Raw genomic sequence first — 18831 nt, 5'->3', positions numbered from 1 at the left:
AGATGTTGTATATGCAGGTTTAGAAGAAAAAAAATAAAAGAAATAGGAAAAGAAAAGAGAATCAAGGAAAGGCATGAAAAGAATAAAGAAAATGAAAAGAAGAAAAACCTACTCCGTAACCAAGCATAGGCTGCATGCATGCATAATAAAATCAACAACCATCTACAGAAGTAATAGCATGCAGCATGCATGCTTGTACAATAAATCAAGAGCCATCTACAGAATCACGTGTGAGCATGCTGTTGTGCGGGAGTGGAAGAAAATAGAGTCGTGGGCTGAAACAGTCTATTTGGATGAATTGAAGCTTTGTGGGCCGAAACAGTCTATTGGGTTGAATTGGAGGTAAATATGTGGAGGGATTCCGGCTTTGTAGCCTGAGGGATGAGTAGTCGCGGCTCCCCCCCCCCCCCCCCCCCCTTCTATTTCCTCCTGTTTTCTTTTTCGAGCAATTTCCTGTTTTTTAGGAATTCTATTTCTTCTTGTTGTTCCTGCATGTAATTTGTGTACTGCATCTGAATGTTTAGGTCTAGGAGTTGCATGATCAGACCATTTGATGCATGTATACCTTCCATGATATAAGGACAGCTATACCACCTTTTCAACTAGTTTAGATTAAACCAAGTTCTCTAAAAGTGTTCTACTTAAAAGCAATAATAATCAAGATACTAGCAAAAGGTCCATCCCATTCAATCAAGGAAACACATGACAAGTGGGACCCGTAAGCCCAATAACTTTGTTGACCTAAATTCTTGAATCAAGTTATACCCCACTCGAAGTGGAAATGGTGGCGGGGTTGTATCCTGAACCTCCTGTTGTGATCAGCCCCACAAGAGGTCCTGCACGGGGTGCGAATCTGGGTGTTGGTAGGCTTGATTTAGGGTTTAGTATCTTCCTTGTAAATGGTTGCCACGTATGGTTTACCGGAAACTCATACGTGGCATGTGATCAGGGATCCCCTGCAGGGTGTACAATCGATTCGAATCGCCACACTTCTTGTTATGAAAATCGCTTGATCTTGCTTAAACATCGTAAATTAATTATGTGCAACCTTGATAAAAGTTATGGCTTGATGAACCGAGATGTATCTTGATGAGTGTGACAACTAAAGTTTATCTTTCAATTTAACTAGTAATTGGATCTATTTGTTTGAATAGAAGTTATATATTATCTGGTATTTATATCAGTAAAGCCAGTCCACTCTAAAAAGCCTTGCATACTCTTGATTCCTAACTTTATATCTATGTAGTCGGGTTAGTCTTGCTGAGTACATTCGTAGTCAGTCTTTGTGGCATGTGTGTGTTTAGCAGCTTCTTCGGAGGAGCCTCGAAGTCAGAACTTCAAGACATCAAGACCCTAAGTGTATGATGAGTTCAAACACCTCCGACTCCGAATGTTTTTATAAACTCTTGTGAGATAAGACTGCATGTTAACTAGCCGGATCTACACATTTGAAACTCTATAATCCTTGCATGCATTAAGGGTTGTGCTTATTATGTAATAAATCTTATCTTATTTTTATGATCTATATTGAACGTCTGTGTGTAATATCTTATGCTCCAATGCAAAATGATCTTGTACGCATATCTGAGACATGGTTGTACGGTGGATGATTCAGGTAAAACCTGACAGGCTGCCAAAACTGTTCCGTCTTAAGAGCGTTAGCTATATTATCTTTTGTAAGAAGATGATCAATCGCTCTTAAGTCAGAATAAATTAGATGGTTCTGCTACATGGAGGCCTTACCTACCACTGAAAATAGTACTTTTAGCTGTAAAAACTAAGTGCGGGTATTGCAACTGCTTAAAAATACATATTTACCCATCCTAAAAACCCTTTCGTATATAGTAGTGGAAGTTCATTGCACAGAGGTGAAGTTCATTGCATCACCATCCTGGGCACGGTTAAGAACCACCCCCACTTAGCCATTTTAACTGCTCTCCTACATTACTGCACTTGGAGAGTCACATGCATGGGGGCCACCATTGTAGATATCAACCATGCCCAATATCTTTCGGCGGTCGGGCTTCTAGATGAGTAGCTACAGTGTTGTCAGAGTTTATGTGTAATGTGTAAGTATCAGTAGGAAAATGGGGTCAGTGTGGAACTTTATCTATTGGAAGTAAATATGGTTTATTTCTATGCAGATCTGAATATTGCCGATTAATTGGATGAATTCTGATGAGCAGCCTCTGCAACCAGAGGTGGCTACAGCTTGCCACCCGCCTGTGGGTTCCAAAAACAAGCAGCCGTCTTTGTAAAAGTGTTACCAGAGGCAGTGAAAAAATAAGCCGCCGGTGGGAAAAAATTACCAGACGCGGTGATATGTACCAACCGCCTGTATTATGCCACTTTCACAGGTGGAGCAAGAACCAGAGCAGCCTCTGATTGCCTCTTTTTGCTGGCGGTCCGTCTGGCAAACGGCCTCTGGGAAGCCTTTATTTACACCGGCGGTGAAAAAACCGACTGTGAAAACGTCCATTTTACTGACCCACGACTAGTGGCTGGTCAAGAAACGCCCGTGAGGATGCCTTGTCACCCGCCTGTACAACATTTTCTGTACTAGTGATGTCAGCTATTTATGTGTCCAAGATCCCGGGGCGCCATGACAAGGTTGCCATCGGCGAGGTGCGAGATCACCATGTTCCAACAGCGTAGCAATAATTTGCAGATGCGATGAGGGCTACCGGTTTCGCCGTACGGCCAATTTTGGGACAGCCTCTGCGTCTCGATGGCGACGCGTCAACTGCAGCGGGGTGTTGGCGCTACATATCAGTTGGGTGATGGCTGTTGGCCTGACCCCCGTTCCTACGGTTGCACGATCCTTGATTCCTTGTTAGTTGGAGTACACCCGGTAGACTAGCAGCTTGTTAGCAGTTGGTTAGCATGGCTATATGCATTGTTGTACTCTGTATAATTCAAACGCCTAGAGATCAACACAACGCTCATTGCTGCGTCCTCTTCCTCTTGCTCCGCGGTCCGCGCCTGCCAGGCCGCCGCTCGCCTGCCCGGCCGCACCGCTCCGCCGCAACACCCATGGCCCCTCTCCACCTCGCTCCTCCGTCGTGCTGCGCTGCTGCTCCGCGCGCCGCGCTTCTTCTCTTCCTTCTCATCGGCCGCAACGGCGCTGCCTCATGCCCACCTCCTCCTCCTCGCCCGTGGGCGCACCGCCGCAGCCCCACCTCCTGCCCACACCCGCGGCCTCGCACGCCCACCTCCATCTGCTTGTTTGGTTCACAGGGCTCCAAGAAACTTTATCCGTGGACCCACTGACCTCATGGTGCGCCTCAAACACCGCTAATGCATGCAACATCTTCGTGTTTCACAGACCTCCCTCCCCTGCTGTAGCTCTAACCAAATTTTGTGCACTCTGTGACCCCTTTCAATGACAAATTCAGGTGGGCTTCTTACCCCCCCCCCCCCCCCAGTTGTCCCTTCGAAAAGAAAAAAAGGACTCGTGCATCCTGCTCCGTAGAGACACCTGCTCTTGCATCAGGCTTGAGCACGACGATAACTGCACGATGACACTCATAACAAAATCAGATTCAGAGAGCAACATGGCTCACTTACACAAGCAGCTCCTTTGAATTTCATCATCACTTAGTTCTCAAAAGCACACGGGCGCACCTGCCACGGAATTTGAGGACTCCTAGTTATAAATTATTAGTCGTTATGGTTTTTTTAAATGCATATATTTTGCTATACACCTAGAGTATATATTATGACCTGATGCATAGTAAAATCTATATGTAATGAATGGTTTGGTGGGTAATTTTTCCCAACTCTACTGCTTCATATTTTGGTGGAGCATTTCTTGAGGTGCTCCACATTTTTGTGGAGTGGAGCTACTTTTTTATGGAGTGGAGTGGAGCTGGTTGATTTGTTTAGATATTTTTTTATGAAGTAGAACTGATTTTAGTGGAGTGGAGCTAGTGTTACCAAACAGACTGCTGATTTGGAACGGAGGGAGTAGTTGCCTGCAAACAGGCAGTATCACTTATTCAGGGCTTCGCAAGTGATGGAGCTAAAATCCCGAAGAGCATAAAAGGTTCCAAAAAAGTAAAAGAAAGAAAAATCAAAGAAAATTCAGATTGACCGTTCACATAAATATGTACATGCGTCAAAGACACTACCGTGCAAAAAAAAATACAATAGCACGTGACGGCTCACAGATGGCATCTCTATCGATGGGAAAATTCAGAAATGCATCTCAGCTCTCGGATATTTTCGCGGTCAGCCCAAGCGTGCACCACAATACCACACGCTGTTGCGGCGTCCGGTGCCCGGATAGTCTATACTAGAGAAGTCCGCGGCTTTGGCGCGCAAAGCCCGTATCCCAATTCCCACGTCATAGTATTGTAGTTGATACAAACTTTAGTTTATGCATGTTGTAGTTTTTTTAAGCAACATAGTTAAGATAAATCCATCGCTTCATTATTTTCACATAGGTGTTATGATCTGCAACTCTCTGTTGCACTTGGTAATACTTTGGAAAATCTATTATCGTGACGCTATCGTTTAAGTAATATATTGTTTTGGCTATCAAAATAGAGCTATGATATTTTTTCTTGTATTTTTTACAGTGAAAGAATAGGGAAAATAATTTATTAGGGAGGACAGATCACAATTAGTTGGAAATTTAATGTATTTATGAAATCATGTTGCAATTAATACACATATTATTTTTTAAGGAAGTAGTGGTTATATTAAAATATGACGCATTATTAGTGAGGTAGCATAAGAAACCATAGAAGAACATTGATATGATATTATAGTTTTAGCAAAATAAGATGTTATGTTGAAAGAAAACGATTTGAATTTACAAAACTTTGCTATATAGTAAAGTTATAGATTTTGAAATTTAGGCAACTTTTGTGTTGATCATTTCTTTATTTTAAGATGTTTTGGTGTCCAAATTGTAGGTGCAATGGGTCGCATGTAAATGTTTGTGCAAACGAATTGCAAAGTGTTTTGAATTTTAAAATTTACTCTAGAATAAAGTTGTAGTTTTGAATTCTTGATCAAATTCTATGTTGAGCAATTTTGTATTCCAGCGTATTTTGGTGTTCAAATTGTGCGTATAATGTTGCTCGTGTAGAAGTAACGGATAGTACGGGTGGTGGTTTGATTTAATTAAAATTTGCGGGTTTTTCTCAAAAAAATTTAAGAGAGAATCAAAATGGCGGGTTGATTTTATGAAAATTTAAGGTTTTTTTTGCAAATTTCCTTAAACCTGGACTGTTGGACTACTGGTTGATTCTAAAAAAAAGTTGAGAATTTTTTCATAAATTTTCCTGAAATAGGAGGCCGGACCGCTGGTTGATTTTGCTCAAGTCCGACTGAGACACGCACGATTCGAATCGTCCGACTGACAGATTCGACGGCCGGAAATTGACCGCACCCGGCAGATTCGACGGCCGGAAATTGGCCGCGACGGGGCCATTTTGGTTGGCCCTCTTTTGGTTCAAAAATCATAGATAGAGATGTGGACCACGCTACGGCCCAAGTTAGGACGTAGCATCAGCTCACTGTTGAGTGACAAGCATTGAGTGCTCTTGGAATTAATTAGATGACTAGAACAAACCTCTTGTACGCGTCCGATTGTTGGCAGTAAATCGTTTCGCAAAAAAAAAAAGATTATTGGCAGTAAATCGATGTCTTGTGCTCGTTGAATCGTTTGAATTTGGAATTTAATTTTATTTGGTGTAGTAAAAGCACGTCCAAACATGCCCCAGATTCTCATAATAACTATCCAAACATGCCAAAGTGTAGTGTGAAAATGTACAAGTACCGTAATATCATTCGCTTCCGTACGTTCTGCTAGCACGGGGCGGCCTCCAGATACTGATGGCACTTGAATATTCGCGCGCACAACAAAATGTAGTCATACAACATTGTTTACCGAAATGCAAATCAGAGCATGTTTAGTTCTCAAAAAATCTCCACTACCCATCACATCGAATTTTCAGACACATGTAGAAGCATTAAATATAGTTGAAAAAATAACTAATTATACAGTTTAACTGTTTCATATGAGATGAATCTTTTGAACCTAATTAGATCATGATTGGACATTAATTGTCAAATAAGAATGAAATGTGCTACAGTACCAAAACTCAAACTTTTTCGTGTATGGCTGTGTTTAGTTCGCAAAAAAAGTTTGAATTTTGGTACTGTAGCACATTTTGTTGTTATTTGATAATTAATGTCCAATCATGGACTAATTATGCTCAAAAGATTCATCTTGTATGAAATAGTTAAATTGTGTAATTAGTTATTTTTTATTCAATTGCATTTAATGTTCTATATATGTGTCCGAAAATTCGATACGACGGATAATGTAGGAAGTTTTTTGAGAACTAAACATGACCTAAGTGATGGGTCCGGCATGTTCCATGTCAATTAATCTAGTGTTTCGGGCTGCAGTGGAAATCACGCAAACCTCTACAGGATGCTGAGCCAATAACAAAACTAAAGGCACGTCCAAAATAGTAAAATATCATAATTTTTAGACAATACTTAACTATGCTTTTTGCATTGTTTAATTGAGAGAGATGTGTAAAATCCTAAGAATTTGAAAATTATCTTGTCGCAAAACTACCTTGTGTTGAACTTAGGGTTGTTTTCCAAACGAATTGAATAGTTGGAGGTGTAGAATGTCTGATTTTAAAATTAGAGGTTGAAATACAGACTTTTCCAATAGTTGGAGGGTGGGAGGTACTACAAGAGACAAGGAATCTATTTTGGCTAGATGTGCTACATTAGACATAAAGGAATTTGAATTTTGAGATTTTAAAAATGGAAAGATTTTAGAATTCCTTGAATTTTTAGGACAACCTTTGCTAAAAATGAATCAAAACATGATAATTTATATTTTGTTATTTAGTTTAATAATTATTTTTATTGGATCTTAATTATGCCCTGACAGTGGGTAGGGTGTCATGCAAATTCCGCTGGTGGCTTCGATGGGGGACGTAGGTAGGCAGCCCTTCGACATCAGCTCACTGTTGCCGGATTCCGTCTAGATGCAGCGGTCCAGCGGAACGACGCCATTCCATCCGCATCACATGATGTGATCCTTCCACGCTTTACATACTATAAAAAGGGCATGGGGGACTCGCACTACTTCCACTGTTCCACAGCACAACACATAAGGATCCAGGCAGCAGTACACAAACCCAGGACCGATCGAATCACGACGCATGGCGGCCAAGGCCAACTCGAGCCCATCAGAGCTTGTGCAGGCGCACGTCGACCTCTGGAACCTCACCTACAGCTACCACAAGTCCATGGCCCTGCAGTGCGCCGTGGAGCTCGGGATCCCCACCGCCATCCACCGCCGCGGCGGCGCCGCCTCCCTCCCCGACCTCCTCGCCACCCTCCCGGTGCCCCAGGCCAGGAAGCCCCACCTGCCTCGCCTCATGCGGTTCCTCGTCGTGACCGGCGTCCTCGCCCTCGACGCCGCCCCCGCCGGGGACGCCGGCAGCAGCGGCGGCGTGTACCGCCTCACGCCGCTGTCTCGCCTCCTCGTGGACGACGCCGGCGCCGGCGCCCGCGCCAACGGGTGCACGGGCACGGCCAGCCTCGCGCCGTTCGTGCTCGCCCAGACCAACAGGTACCACGTCGGCGCGGCCATGCGCCTGTCGGAGTGGTTCCGGGGCGGCCCGGACGGCGACGACACGCCCTTCCGGATGGCGCACGGCACGGACCAGTGGGACGCGTGGCGCCGCGACCCGGAGGTGAACAAGGTGTTCATGGACGGGCTCGGGGCCGACAGCCAGCTCACCATGGACTTCGTGGTGACCCGGTGCGGCGAGGTGTTCGACGGCGTCGGCACGCTGGTCGACGTCGGCGGCGGGAACGGCAGCACGGCGAGGGCCATCGCGAGGGCGTTCCCGCACGTCAGGTGCTCGGTGCTGGACCTCGCCCACGTCATCGGCCACATCCAGCCGTCCGATGGCGTTCAGTACATAGTCGGTGATATGATGAGCTCGATCCCTCCTGCTGACGCTGTGCTGCTCAAGGTCACATATACATCCTCCTACTTAGTTATAACCCTTCTTACTTCACGCACCATGCATGCATTAAAACATTTTTTTTAGATAAAAGAATGTCCCGGCCTTGAACACTCTCAAGAGAATGTCTACAGCCAAATGAGGGATCCAGCTCTCGGCCCTCGCGTTCCAGTGCTTTATTTTGATCCAGCTGATGAGTTTTTTTTTGTCTAAAAATCATATCGCAGCACGTCTTGCATGACTGGAACGACGAGGACTGCGTCAGGATCCTAACTCAATGCAAGAAGGCCATTGTTTCGGAGGAGAAGCCATCAGGAGGGAAAGTGATCATCATAGACACAGTCGTCGGGTCTCCTGCCGATGACGTCATGTTCCTAGCCCAGGTCACGTTCGATCTGAACATGCTGGTGACGACGCCGGGCAGGGAGCGCGACGAGCACGAGTGGCGCAGTATATTCACGGCCGCGGGGTTCGGGCACCACAAGAAGAGGCCAGTCCTGGGGTTTCTCTCAATCATCGAGCTGTATCCATAGCGACAAAAAAAAAAAAGCAGCACACGTGCGAGCCACGAAATACGTGGTGTGGATTCATTCTATGATCTATCATTTGCTGGCCATGGCCCAGCTGTGTCTGTCAGTTTCACAAAATAATTAAGAAGTAAACTGTGTACTTACGCCTTCAGTGGCTTATTAATGCCAGACGATCATGGTCTGGCCAGTTGCATGTTCCTTTAAAGGGAAAGAACGAATAACAGTAGCTCCCTTGAGTTATTACTATGTACTCGCCTTTTTTTAAATTTTACCTGTACTTGAGAATGAGCTGATCTCTGCTCTACGTGATTGTTGGTTCCTGAAACCTGTTGTGAGCAAAGCCAACCGCCGCTCCTGCACTCAAGCCAACCGCTCGAAACTCTTGAGTGCTGAACCAGAATGCGGAGTATTTCAGAAGTTGCCAGAATAGTAGCAACGATTTGACCAGAGTTTGGAGTTTTTCTTTGGGTGTGTGTGAAAATAGATGCGATCCATCCATCACAATTTCCCAGGACAGGTTTACATAACTTGTAAACTCTCTTGCAGAAAGGCTGGAAACATACTCCAGAAAACACTCTATTCAATAGTTCAGCACCACAGTACTAAACTAACGTTCGGACACATTTAGCACCAGTTGCCAGCCAAGCACGAGGGGTCATGGACACAAGAGAACAAGCAGGGATTGAAAGCTACCATTCAGAGACATACTGTAACGCCCCGATATTTTGCACGGGGTCACCAAAGCCAAATTGGCTACGGCACCGCCAGAGCGCTGCACGCGCCACGCGTCTCACGCTGCTGCTTGCCGCTGCTCCTCTCTCCCCCTCCATCGCCTCTCTCGCGTGCGGCGCCACGCGTTGGCCATCCCCGACGTTGACGTCAACGCCGTCGTCGCCTCGTCCTGTACCTCCCACGGCCTTATCCTGCCCAGCGCCCTCTCCTTCCTCTCCCTTTCTTCTTCCTCGAGCAGAGCTCGAACGAGCTCGGGCAGCTCGCGTTCCGCTGGCCAAATCCCTGGCCTCCGCTCCACCCTCTTCAAATCACTCGCACCCGAAGCTCCCTCACCTCCCTAGCTCCCTCCCCAGCCCCTTGGAACTGAGCTCCGACCGCCTGTATAGCCGGGAATCGCGGATCCTCTGGCCACCGGCCATCCATGGCCATCGAGCCCCACCTCGACGTCGAACTCCATCGTCTGGCCACCGTTTTCTTCGTCCAGCGGCTCAAATCGAAGCTAGGTGAGGCACTAATGCCGGCATGCTGCTGCTCACCACAAGCCATGCGCACGCGCCTCTGTGCCGCGCCACCGAGCGCCCCCACTCCCCCAGCCTTGCTGAATCCTCCCATGGCCGCCCCGTCGCCAGCCACTCACCGGAGCGCCGCCACACGCCATCGCCGACCGCCGCCGTGCACTGCTCCTGTGGGCAGCACGCCTCCGGCCGCCCTCCGCCGCGCTAAGACCACCCCAAGGTAGCCCGTGACCTCCTCTTGCTCCTCCCCCACCTAGCTCTCGCCGCCGGTGAGCGAGGTCGCCGGAACCGAGCTCCCTGAGCCTCTTCTGTTCCAAAAATCGCGGCTAGGGACCCCAGGAAACAATAGAAAGAAGTGCAGGGGCCTTTCTGCGAAGTCCATGACTCAGGTGAATAGTGCTGCGAAGGGTTGTTTTGCAATAATTGGCTGAAACTTTGAAAAATCATAGTAAATCATAGAAAAAATCAGAAAAATACAAACTAAAATTTGTTGGATTCCCTGTCCTAAGATCTACAACTTTCCTTACAGGTTGATTTTCAGTTTCTAAATAGTTTTTACTCTAATTTAAATGTTAGTTTAAGTGGTTGCAAGCTTTGAAAATGCATAGTAAATAGTAGAAAAATGGTAAAAATGTAAACCCAGTTGGATTAGCTTTGATTTGGCATGTAGAACTTAGGAAAAATATTTAACCTGCTGTTTGTTTAATGTTTTCATAATGTATTGATTTAATCATGGTTAATGCTTGTTTACGCTTGTCTATTTAATATCTGCAGTTTTCGATGTTCAAAAATTATGAAATTTATGCAGTAGCTTACTCTTTGCATGTTTAGTTCACTATAAAAATTTCAGAATCAGAAAGCTATGTGCATAGTTTGTAAATCTATTTTTGTTCTGTTTGTTTTGCTAGGGCTAAATTAAATATTTTCTGTTGTCAATAAATGTTGGCAAAATATTGTTGCATGCTTTATCAATAGCTCATCATGCTGGTAAATTTTGGTTGCTAGATCAAGTCCTTAAGTTAAGTTTTTGCATTTATTTAGTTTCTAGTTATATCTTTCACTTTCCAAAAGTATTGCTTAAGCCATTCTTTTCTGCATGGTTTGATACATCAAGTATGTCATTTTTGGGTGAATCATGTTAAATTTTGTTGGCTAGAAGGTTTGGCTAATTTCCTGAATGGTGGATGCTTGCAAGTGGTTTAATTTAAGTTAATTTGTGTGGCATGCTTGATGTGCTTGTCATCTTCTATGAGATGCTTGAGTGATGGTTAAGTTAAATAGCTCTAGGTGCTTATGCTAGTATGTTGTACTTTTATGAATGCCTAGCGTGTTGCACATCCATGCATTCATACATATGCATTATCGCATCTCATTTAGGTACGATAGATGAACCATATGAAGGACTGTGCTACTGGAGCCGAACCCGAAGACGATGTTGGTGGACATATCCCGAATGACAGGATGGATGGAACCCGATGTGCATGACCAAAGGAAGATGCTCGCCAAGCGAGTATCATCTAACTAACACTGACTTAGTATTAATCCCAGGCAAGCCCCGGTGCACATCCTATTATTTGAAATTATGACACCTATATATGTATTTATTACTTGTGCATTACGTTTCAGGAGTTGATTGGAATCTTAGTTGCATGATCCCTAGGTTTCCTTGAATTATACTAGCATGTATAGGACGATAGAAATGCTATGCTTAATACTTCTCGATAGAAGTCGAGTGACTTTTTGACACTCGCGAGATATATGATACTTAGAAGTCGAGTAATTTCCGGTTACTCGCGAGATATAGGTTATATACTTATATACAGTACCTGAGTTGTTGAAATTGACATGGAAATATGAGACCGGGCGGGGAATGACTGATGATGTATAGGTATGGACAGCAGGACAGGGTTCCTAGGTGTCTTAGCTCCGTCCGAGTCAATTGAGGACCGTACCGTTGTTGGCCCTGCTGATCATGTTTGAATTGTACTAACTGCATGCCGGGAGTAGGAGGTAGTCGAAACCGGTAAGCCTAGTACTGCCTCGTTTTGAAAGTACAGAACTTCATCACCACCCCTTAGGGCGAGTCAGGGTAGTCGCGGAGAATTGGGATGCATATGTTTACTTTTGGTGGTCTCTCATTGAGCCCGGCTTGACTATATGTAGGTGGGGTGGTTCTGTAGTTCGAGGTGGGGAGGGGAAGGGTTGGTCCGTATGGTCCGACGGGGACTAATACAGTGCCGTGTTGGTTAGGTCCACCTTGCAAGGTTAAATCGGATCGATTCGCCGTCAGTCAGCTCTCGGACATGAGCACCTTGATCTCCGAGTCACATCGTAGTAAGAACATGGAAAGGGAATGAAATGATCAATATGATTGTGCCTAATCAATTGTTTTTTACACTGATTGGTGTAGAAATGCAAACAGTAGAAAATAGGTACTCATTCCTAATTTTGAGCTAAAATATTGAAAGTAAGGACTCACTCTCAGTTACTTTTCCGCAAAACAACCCACAGCCAGAAAGTCCGTGCATGTCTAGATAGTGGGCTATGTATACCCATAGTCGGGTAAGTCTTGCTTAGTATTAGTATACTCAGGGTTTGTTGTTTACCCTGTTTCAGGTATAGAAGCTAACCAGGATTAACATCGGTGGGCTCGATGTGACGTCCTCACGTCTCCGTAGTTATCGTTTTACTTCATTTTATTTCAGTTGGTTTCTAATGAAAATCTTCCTCTGGTTAGACTCTCTCTACCGCTGCTATTATCTATTATGTGAACTTTAATTTGTAAAAGTCATTTTGTAAATATCTTAATATTGTTTACTATTTTGTAAAATTGTATCATGCTGGTACCGTCTGCGCTCGCCGTCGCGCGAGACTTCTGGTGTGTTTCGATCGGCCTGTGGGTTGAAAACAGGCTGTCAAGTTACACTTAATTAAGCTAATGCGCCTGATGTGTTCAAATGACGGCGGTTATGCTTAATTAAGTGTTTTAACTTGGCGGTTCTGTCACACATACTTACTACATATATGTACAATGATATTATGAATTATGACCTACATTAAATTATTAACTAAGCAGATAATGCCCCTCCTCTATATTATATATTTCACTACCATGCCAAAGCCGATTACGGTTAGTAAGCAGGAGCCCAAATGCTTATGGGGCACATAGCCCAGAGCAGAACGAGATCATCAGTTCACCAAATGCTTCTAATATCCTCCCAGTTGGGGACACACGGTTTTCTGATCGTGGATTAATGGGACTGCTGGTACCATAAGGTGGCGCGGGTGATTTTGTGGGTGCTTCCGCCTCGGCGGTCATTTCACACTTCATACTTAGTGATGCCTGACAAACTTCAGCACTTGGCATTGCTTGGGCTGCGAGTACGATTTCGTTGTTGACGGCATCAACTGGGCATTCATCATCAGATTGAGGAGAATTGACTGACCCATTTGCAGTGTTATCTCCTGTTTGAAGAAGATTGTTTCCATGAGCTTCTTTCTCAACAGGTTGAGAAGGATTGACTGGTTCATTTGTATCATTTTCTTCTTCTGCTTGAGCTAGATTGCTTTCATTAGCTTCCTTCTCGATATGATTGTCCTTCAAATGCTTATCCCCCATTGTTCCAGTTTGTGTTGGTTCATTAACAGCAGAAACTACATGCATCATGTAACTACATGCGCCATGTCCCTGCAGAGTAAACAGTAATACGACCCACATTTATTCCTAACTAACAGCAATACCATACAGAATGTTACTGTAGAGGTCCTACGGTAGATTCCGATAACAAGCAAGCCAATGCAGATTTGCCACCTAGGGTGTTCGCAACCTCATTAACTAAAATATCATGTTCTAATATTTCAAAAAATCATCACAAAATATCATGTATGTAGTATACATAAAGTTAAGTATAGTTGCAGAAATTCAGATTGAAATTCATTCTAGGGCCCAAACTCAAGTGAATGAAAATTTAAATAGGCCTCTGCTACCACCGACTGTTAGCTGGCGTGGTATGCTATGTTATGCAAATGGTACGATTACAGGAGCACTTCTTCATGACATATACTTTGCCAGTAGGCCAGCACATGTTACTTGAAAAACGAACAAGACGAATTTGAAACCATTTCTCACAATTTAATTAACTACTTTTTTGGGGACTAATACCAAGTTACTAACCAAAACAAAAAACTGCATTATATTATACAGAGTATCTAATTAATATGAAAAAGTATATCTATTAAAAATAATATCAAGGTGCACTAAACCATTTTCAGATAAACAGAAAATTGAATGTGTTTACCATAGGAAACGTTACCTTGGGTATAGGACATACATAGTAGTCTTCGCTGCCCACTCTCAATACTCTGCACTTCCCGGCAGTACACTTGCAGATTGGCTTTTTATCATTAGATCTAGCCCCTTGGGGACGAACTTTTACCGCAGCTGTAGCACTTGGGCCTTTTGGACTAACATGAAGTGGCATTGTAGTACCAGCACTTTGGAAAGTGGATTTGAGTGGAGGTTTAGGAATAGTAGCCTGGGGGCTGATAATATTTGGAGTTGTGGCACCAGCGCCTCGGAGATAAACATCATTAATTATTGTTGTAGGTTCAGCCACATGATTGCTTGAGATGTTGATCACACAATTATTTCTTGATTTAGGATGATTCCTAGCAGTAGGTTGTAATTCAGGATCAAGACCTACTTCTTCACACAAGGAAACGTGGTTGCACTTCTGCAAGAACATAAATCAGTGTAGTTACATGAAAGAACATAAATATTGTCAGTCAAAATAATGTGCAAGTTATTGTCAGTCAAAAGATGTTGAAAAACTGAAGAATGTAAACTTCAATTTAAACAAGATAAAGCAACAAATAAACACAATGGGGTTCACAGGAGCATCTCTACACAATTGAATAAAACTTGTACAATCTTACATAAGGAATAAACCTGCAGCTTCAGAAAACGATATAATGCAAACACTTTACTTCAAAGTTGAGATGGGAAGGTTGTTCATAAGGAACCATTATTTCTTCTCTATATAAAGATGTGCAGCTCTCTTTCGTGTTCCAGAAAAAAAATGATTCAGTGAAAAATGCCACACACTGTATTTTTTTTATAAACATCACATTGAATGCATGCCACTAAATTTCCATGATAAGTGATTGTTCACTGGCCAAGTTTTTTTTTGTTTGCAAAAACATGGTGAAATCTGAGGCCATATGTATTTCTAGTAAAGAGAAAACTTGTATCATTATATTGGTCCTTACACCTGCCGAAAGCCTGGAATATCTTCAAAATATATACATGATGAGCATTTTTGTTTATCATTTTAGGAGTGAAAAGGTGACCTTTTTATTTGGTGTTATAGGATTCCAAGAAGAGATATGAATAAGTCTTTCTAATTCCTAAAGTGCCTCAACCTGATTAGTTGTATACTGATACAATGTCTTACAAGATACAAAGATACTTGCTCAGGTCACAAAAAGATGTTGCTTGGAGGCAAATGATTGAGATGCATTAAGGAGTCAAATGATGGAGGCAAGCACACGAATTTAGCAGGGCCATGTGATCATCTTGTGATTTTACTTAATATAAGTGTGCCGAAGTTATAGAATTAGAACACCAAGGATAATGGTACTTTCCCGTTAGAAATCTTTGAGTTGAGAAAAAATTGGTCAAAACAGAGCACAGGCACAGGAGATGCATTAAGGAGTTTAGGAAGTGTAGTAGTTTAAATTAGGGAAGGTTGGATATTATGACAATGTACTTTGAAAGAGAGCACAGGCACAGCCGCACAGGTTTGACCGCTATACATTAGACATGAATTGGAAAAAAAAAGAGAAACAATTTTGAAGACATGAATGCTCTACTGCTCATACCCTCTTGTAAACCTGTAATAATAGCAGAAGACATAACAAGAACTTATTCCATATTGAAGTGACAGACAGATAGCTGGCGAAACACACTACCTTTGATTAACTACCCAGTTTCAGACCTCTGCTAATAACTACAGTATAAAAACGGTTGCTATAATACATTTAAGAATAACTATACTATATCCAAGGTGTATACACTATAAAGTAGGACAAAACAAACATGGTGATCAAGATGTCCTAAATTCCTTCAAAAGAAAATTAGTAGATTAGAGGCATTTGGGAAGATCCATTTGAGGCATTTGGAAAAAAACAACTAGTACTCCTAAACTTCATCCAAACTGGCCAAAAGCGACAAATTATTGCCAAATTGGACACGGACAAACAGCAATTTCACCTGGAACTCTGGAACCACTACATCCCATCCAAGTCCTCAACCAGAACCAATGCAAAACCGCTCCAGGAGCTTTTGAACCCACGAAACACTCCCTGCAATCCAGCATTCTGCTCCCCCAGATTATCTAGCATCCTCAAATCCGCCTCTTCTATCGCAGTAACAGGTTTCACAGTCGTGATTCAAGAACCAAAATTTCCCCCCATTTAAACAGTAAAATCCTCCCCACGGACTGCGTTTCCCACACCCAAAGCAGTACAAGAACATCATTTTAACTAAATACTGCAGTAGTTAACCCGGGGGGGGGGGGGGGGGTGTGAGGGAGAATCTTTACGGAGGTGTGTGCGGAGGCTCACCGGCTGCGACGGGCAGACGTACACCCAGCGGCCGCGCTGCTCGTCCCGCTCCACCACGCAGTTACCGCGCCTGCAAACGCACGACGGGGCCCGCTCAATGTATTCCACGGCGCGGATGAAGTCGTCATCGTCCAGGTCGCCGCCGGAGTTGGCGTCGGCGAAGTCGAACCGCCGCCTCAGTGGGGCCCCGTGGATGGCTGATGGCGGTGCCGGATGATGGGGAGGGGAAGAAGGTGGGGTGGGAGGGTGGCAGGAGCTGACGCTCTCCGGGTAGGTGCCGGCGGTGATGCTGCTCATTGCCGCCTCGCCGTGTGGCCAGCTGGCCTTGCTCTGTGGTCTCTGCCCTGCAGCGGATGATCTCTCTCTAGAAGTCTAGAGGCACTGGGAAACTCTTCTCTCTGCTTGCGTTTGTTGCCGTTGCAAATGGAATAAAATGCTAGCATTAAAACAGTATAAAAAAATATACTTTCCCAAGTGTATAGGGTAGGCTGCCTTTTGTGACCAGTCTGGCTGTCTCGTCACCAACGGACACTTCTTGTAATTAGTGACCACAAATCGTAATTCGTTTGAGTCAATTCTCTTCAGTGCCATCAAAATTTTAGTCAATTCTTTCAATGCCATCAAAATTAAACTGTTTCTTCATTGCTACTAAAATTTTACTTTCATCCCTGATGGCATTCTGTGAGGATGCTGTTAGAATGACAACTAAATAAGGCGGAAAATACTTATATACCCCCATTGATGATTTTTTTTTTTTTGATAGGAAGCAAGTGGAAAGGACAAGTTTACTCCGCTTCATTCAGGGGCTGTTTGGTAGCCTGCATCAAGGCTGACCAGGCTCCCCGCATGCAACATTCACTTGTTTGGTTGCCTGTCCTCGCGTCAGAGCCTGACTGCCCAGATGCAAAAAGCACCGCTGAGCTTGGCTCTGGGGAAACGAGAGAATCGGTCGTTCCTGGGGATGCAGGCTCACGCCATGCGGGCATTAGCTAAACTAATGGTATTATTAGCACATGTTTAATGCATATAAATTATTTTAAATTGTTTCAAAGAAGATTAAGGATTGGTAAGATAAAGTAAATGTTATTATAACATAATATTATAAAATATTTATTATTTTAGTATTAATTTTGGCACTTTTGTATTTGTTACGTGTACTCGTACAGGTAAACAAACATCATCTCAACTCATCCAGGCTACGCACATCCAAGTAACCAAACATGGACCCCTTGCATGCGCCCAGCCTGACCCTCGGTAGCCTGGCTAGTTGGTGCGAGCCAGGCTCGCCTAGGAAGAGAACCAAACAGCCCCTCAGGGACACGGCTGTCTGCCTCGCATCCTCCTTCTGATCTGCGTGAAATCCCAACGGTATCGGATCCTCCCGACGGCGACGGCGTCGATTCCTGCAGAGGTCCTCTCGGTCTCGCAGAGGTACCCCGTTCTGGTGGAGGCATCTCCCAGAGCAGCAAGGAGCAGCCGCACCTCCCGGCATGCGAGGGAGGGGCGCACGGCCGCCGCCGGCACTCGCTGCACGCCACACACGCAAGAGAGGGGTGCACAGGCCGTCGGCGGCGCTCCCAGAACGGCGCGTGGGGGAGGGGCTGACGGCACCCTGCACGGCGCGTGGGTGGACCTAGCGGCGCCCCTGTGCGCGCGTGTGGGGCAGGCGGCGCCCCTGCTCGGCGCGTGGGGGAGCGTGTGGGGGTGGGGCAGGTCTCAGACGCGGTGGCGCCACTGCTCCCTCGGCGTTCGGAGCACCCCTGCGCCTGCGGCACGGAAGAGGCGCTAGGGCGGCAGATGAAGATCGGGGAGACGATGTGGCCGGGGCTCAGGATAAGAATACAAAGGGGTAAAATTGGAAGATACTAAATATTTGAATGATCTAAATTTTGATGGCATTGAAGGAATTGGCTAAAATTTTAATGGCATTCAGGAAATTAACTCAATTCGTTTTGGTTAGCTAGGGCCGATTCCCTGAGGCGCCGAACTCCCGGACGACGCACTCGACGACGACCTCACTCGGCTGCCGCGTCCGTGAACGGCGAGGATGACGGGAGCGACGCGGCGACCGGCGCGGTGGAGAGCGGCTGGGGGAGAGGCGTGGCGATGGAGTCCTGCCGGAACAGCTCCCGACGACCTTCTTGCCCGCCGGCGTCGGCGAGCGGCCTGTGCGCTTCGGTGACGCCATGGCGCGGGCGTAGGTCCCTCTCTTTCAGCTCTGATGCCAATTGTTAGTTCTGACCGGCGTTCTTGACGCCCAGCGAACTCGTGAACACAGTCACAAACTCAAACACACAAACTCAACACGATCACCTGGAACACAGGAGGTTTGGTGCTGCGAACAATCAGAAGCTTTTCTGTATGCATTGCTTCTCCTTTTATTCTCTGGTAATACAAAGAGCAGAAGCTCTCGGTGGA

At 44.9% G+C, this 18831-nt stretch overlaps 2 protein-coding genes and 1 long non-coding RNA gene across 3 annotated transcripts; 2 read left to right on the top strand and 1 right to left on the bottom strand.

Annotated features, from left to right (window-relative positions):
- The first annotated feature begins 7123 nt into the window (after positions 1 to 7123).
- On the top strand, positions 7124 to 8788 carry LOC120676504 (flavonoid O-methyltransferase-like protein Os11g0303600). The gene is made up of 2 exons (XM_039957824.1): positions 7124 to 8021; positions 8240 to 8788. Exons 1-2 carry the CDS (start codon positions 7200 to 7202, stop codon positions 8543 to 8545), a joined length of 1128 nt encoding a protein of 375 aa, XP_039813758.1. The 5' UTR covers positions 7124 to 7199; the 3' UTR covers positions 8546 to 8788.
- Positions 8789 to 9397: 609 nt separating this feature from the next.
- On the top strand, positions 9398 to 12637 carry LOC120676591. The gene is made up of 2 exons (XR_005675912.1): positions 9398 to 9777; positions 12406 to 12637. It is a non-coding gene; the product is annotated as an uncharacterized LOC120676591 (long non-coding RNA).
- A 169-nt stretch (positions 12638 to 12806) lies between these two features.
- On the bottom strand, positions 12807 to 16937 carry LOC120676498. Its single transcript, XM_039957817.1, has 3 exons — positions 16414 to 16937; positions 14103 to 14522; positions 12807 to 13477 (listed from the first exon to the last, which is right to left on the bottom strand). The coding sequence occupies exons 1-3, from the start codon at positions 16708 to 16710 to the stop codon at positions 12944 to 12946; spliced, it is 1251 nt and encodes a 416-aa protein (XP_039813751.1). The 5' UTR covers positions 16711 to 16937; the 3' UTR covers positions 12807 to 12943.
- Positions 16938 to 18831: the final 1894 nt, after the last annotated feature.

Source organism: Panicum virgatum, chromosome 5N (genome assembly GCF_016808335.1).
Source record: "Panicum virgatum strain AP13 chromosome 5N, P.virgatum_v5, whole genome shotgun sequence".
Classification (NCBI taxonomy): domain Eukaryota; kingdom Viridiplantae; phylum Streptophyta; class Magnoliopsida; order Poales; family Poaceae; genus Panicum; species Panicum virgatum.
The sequence above is the reverse complement of the archived record's forward strand: the minus strand, read 5'-3'. Positions and strand labels throughout refer to the sequence as shown.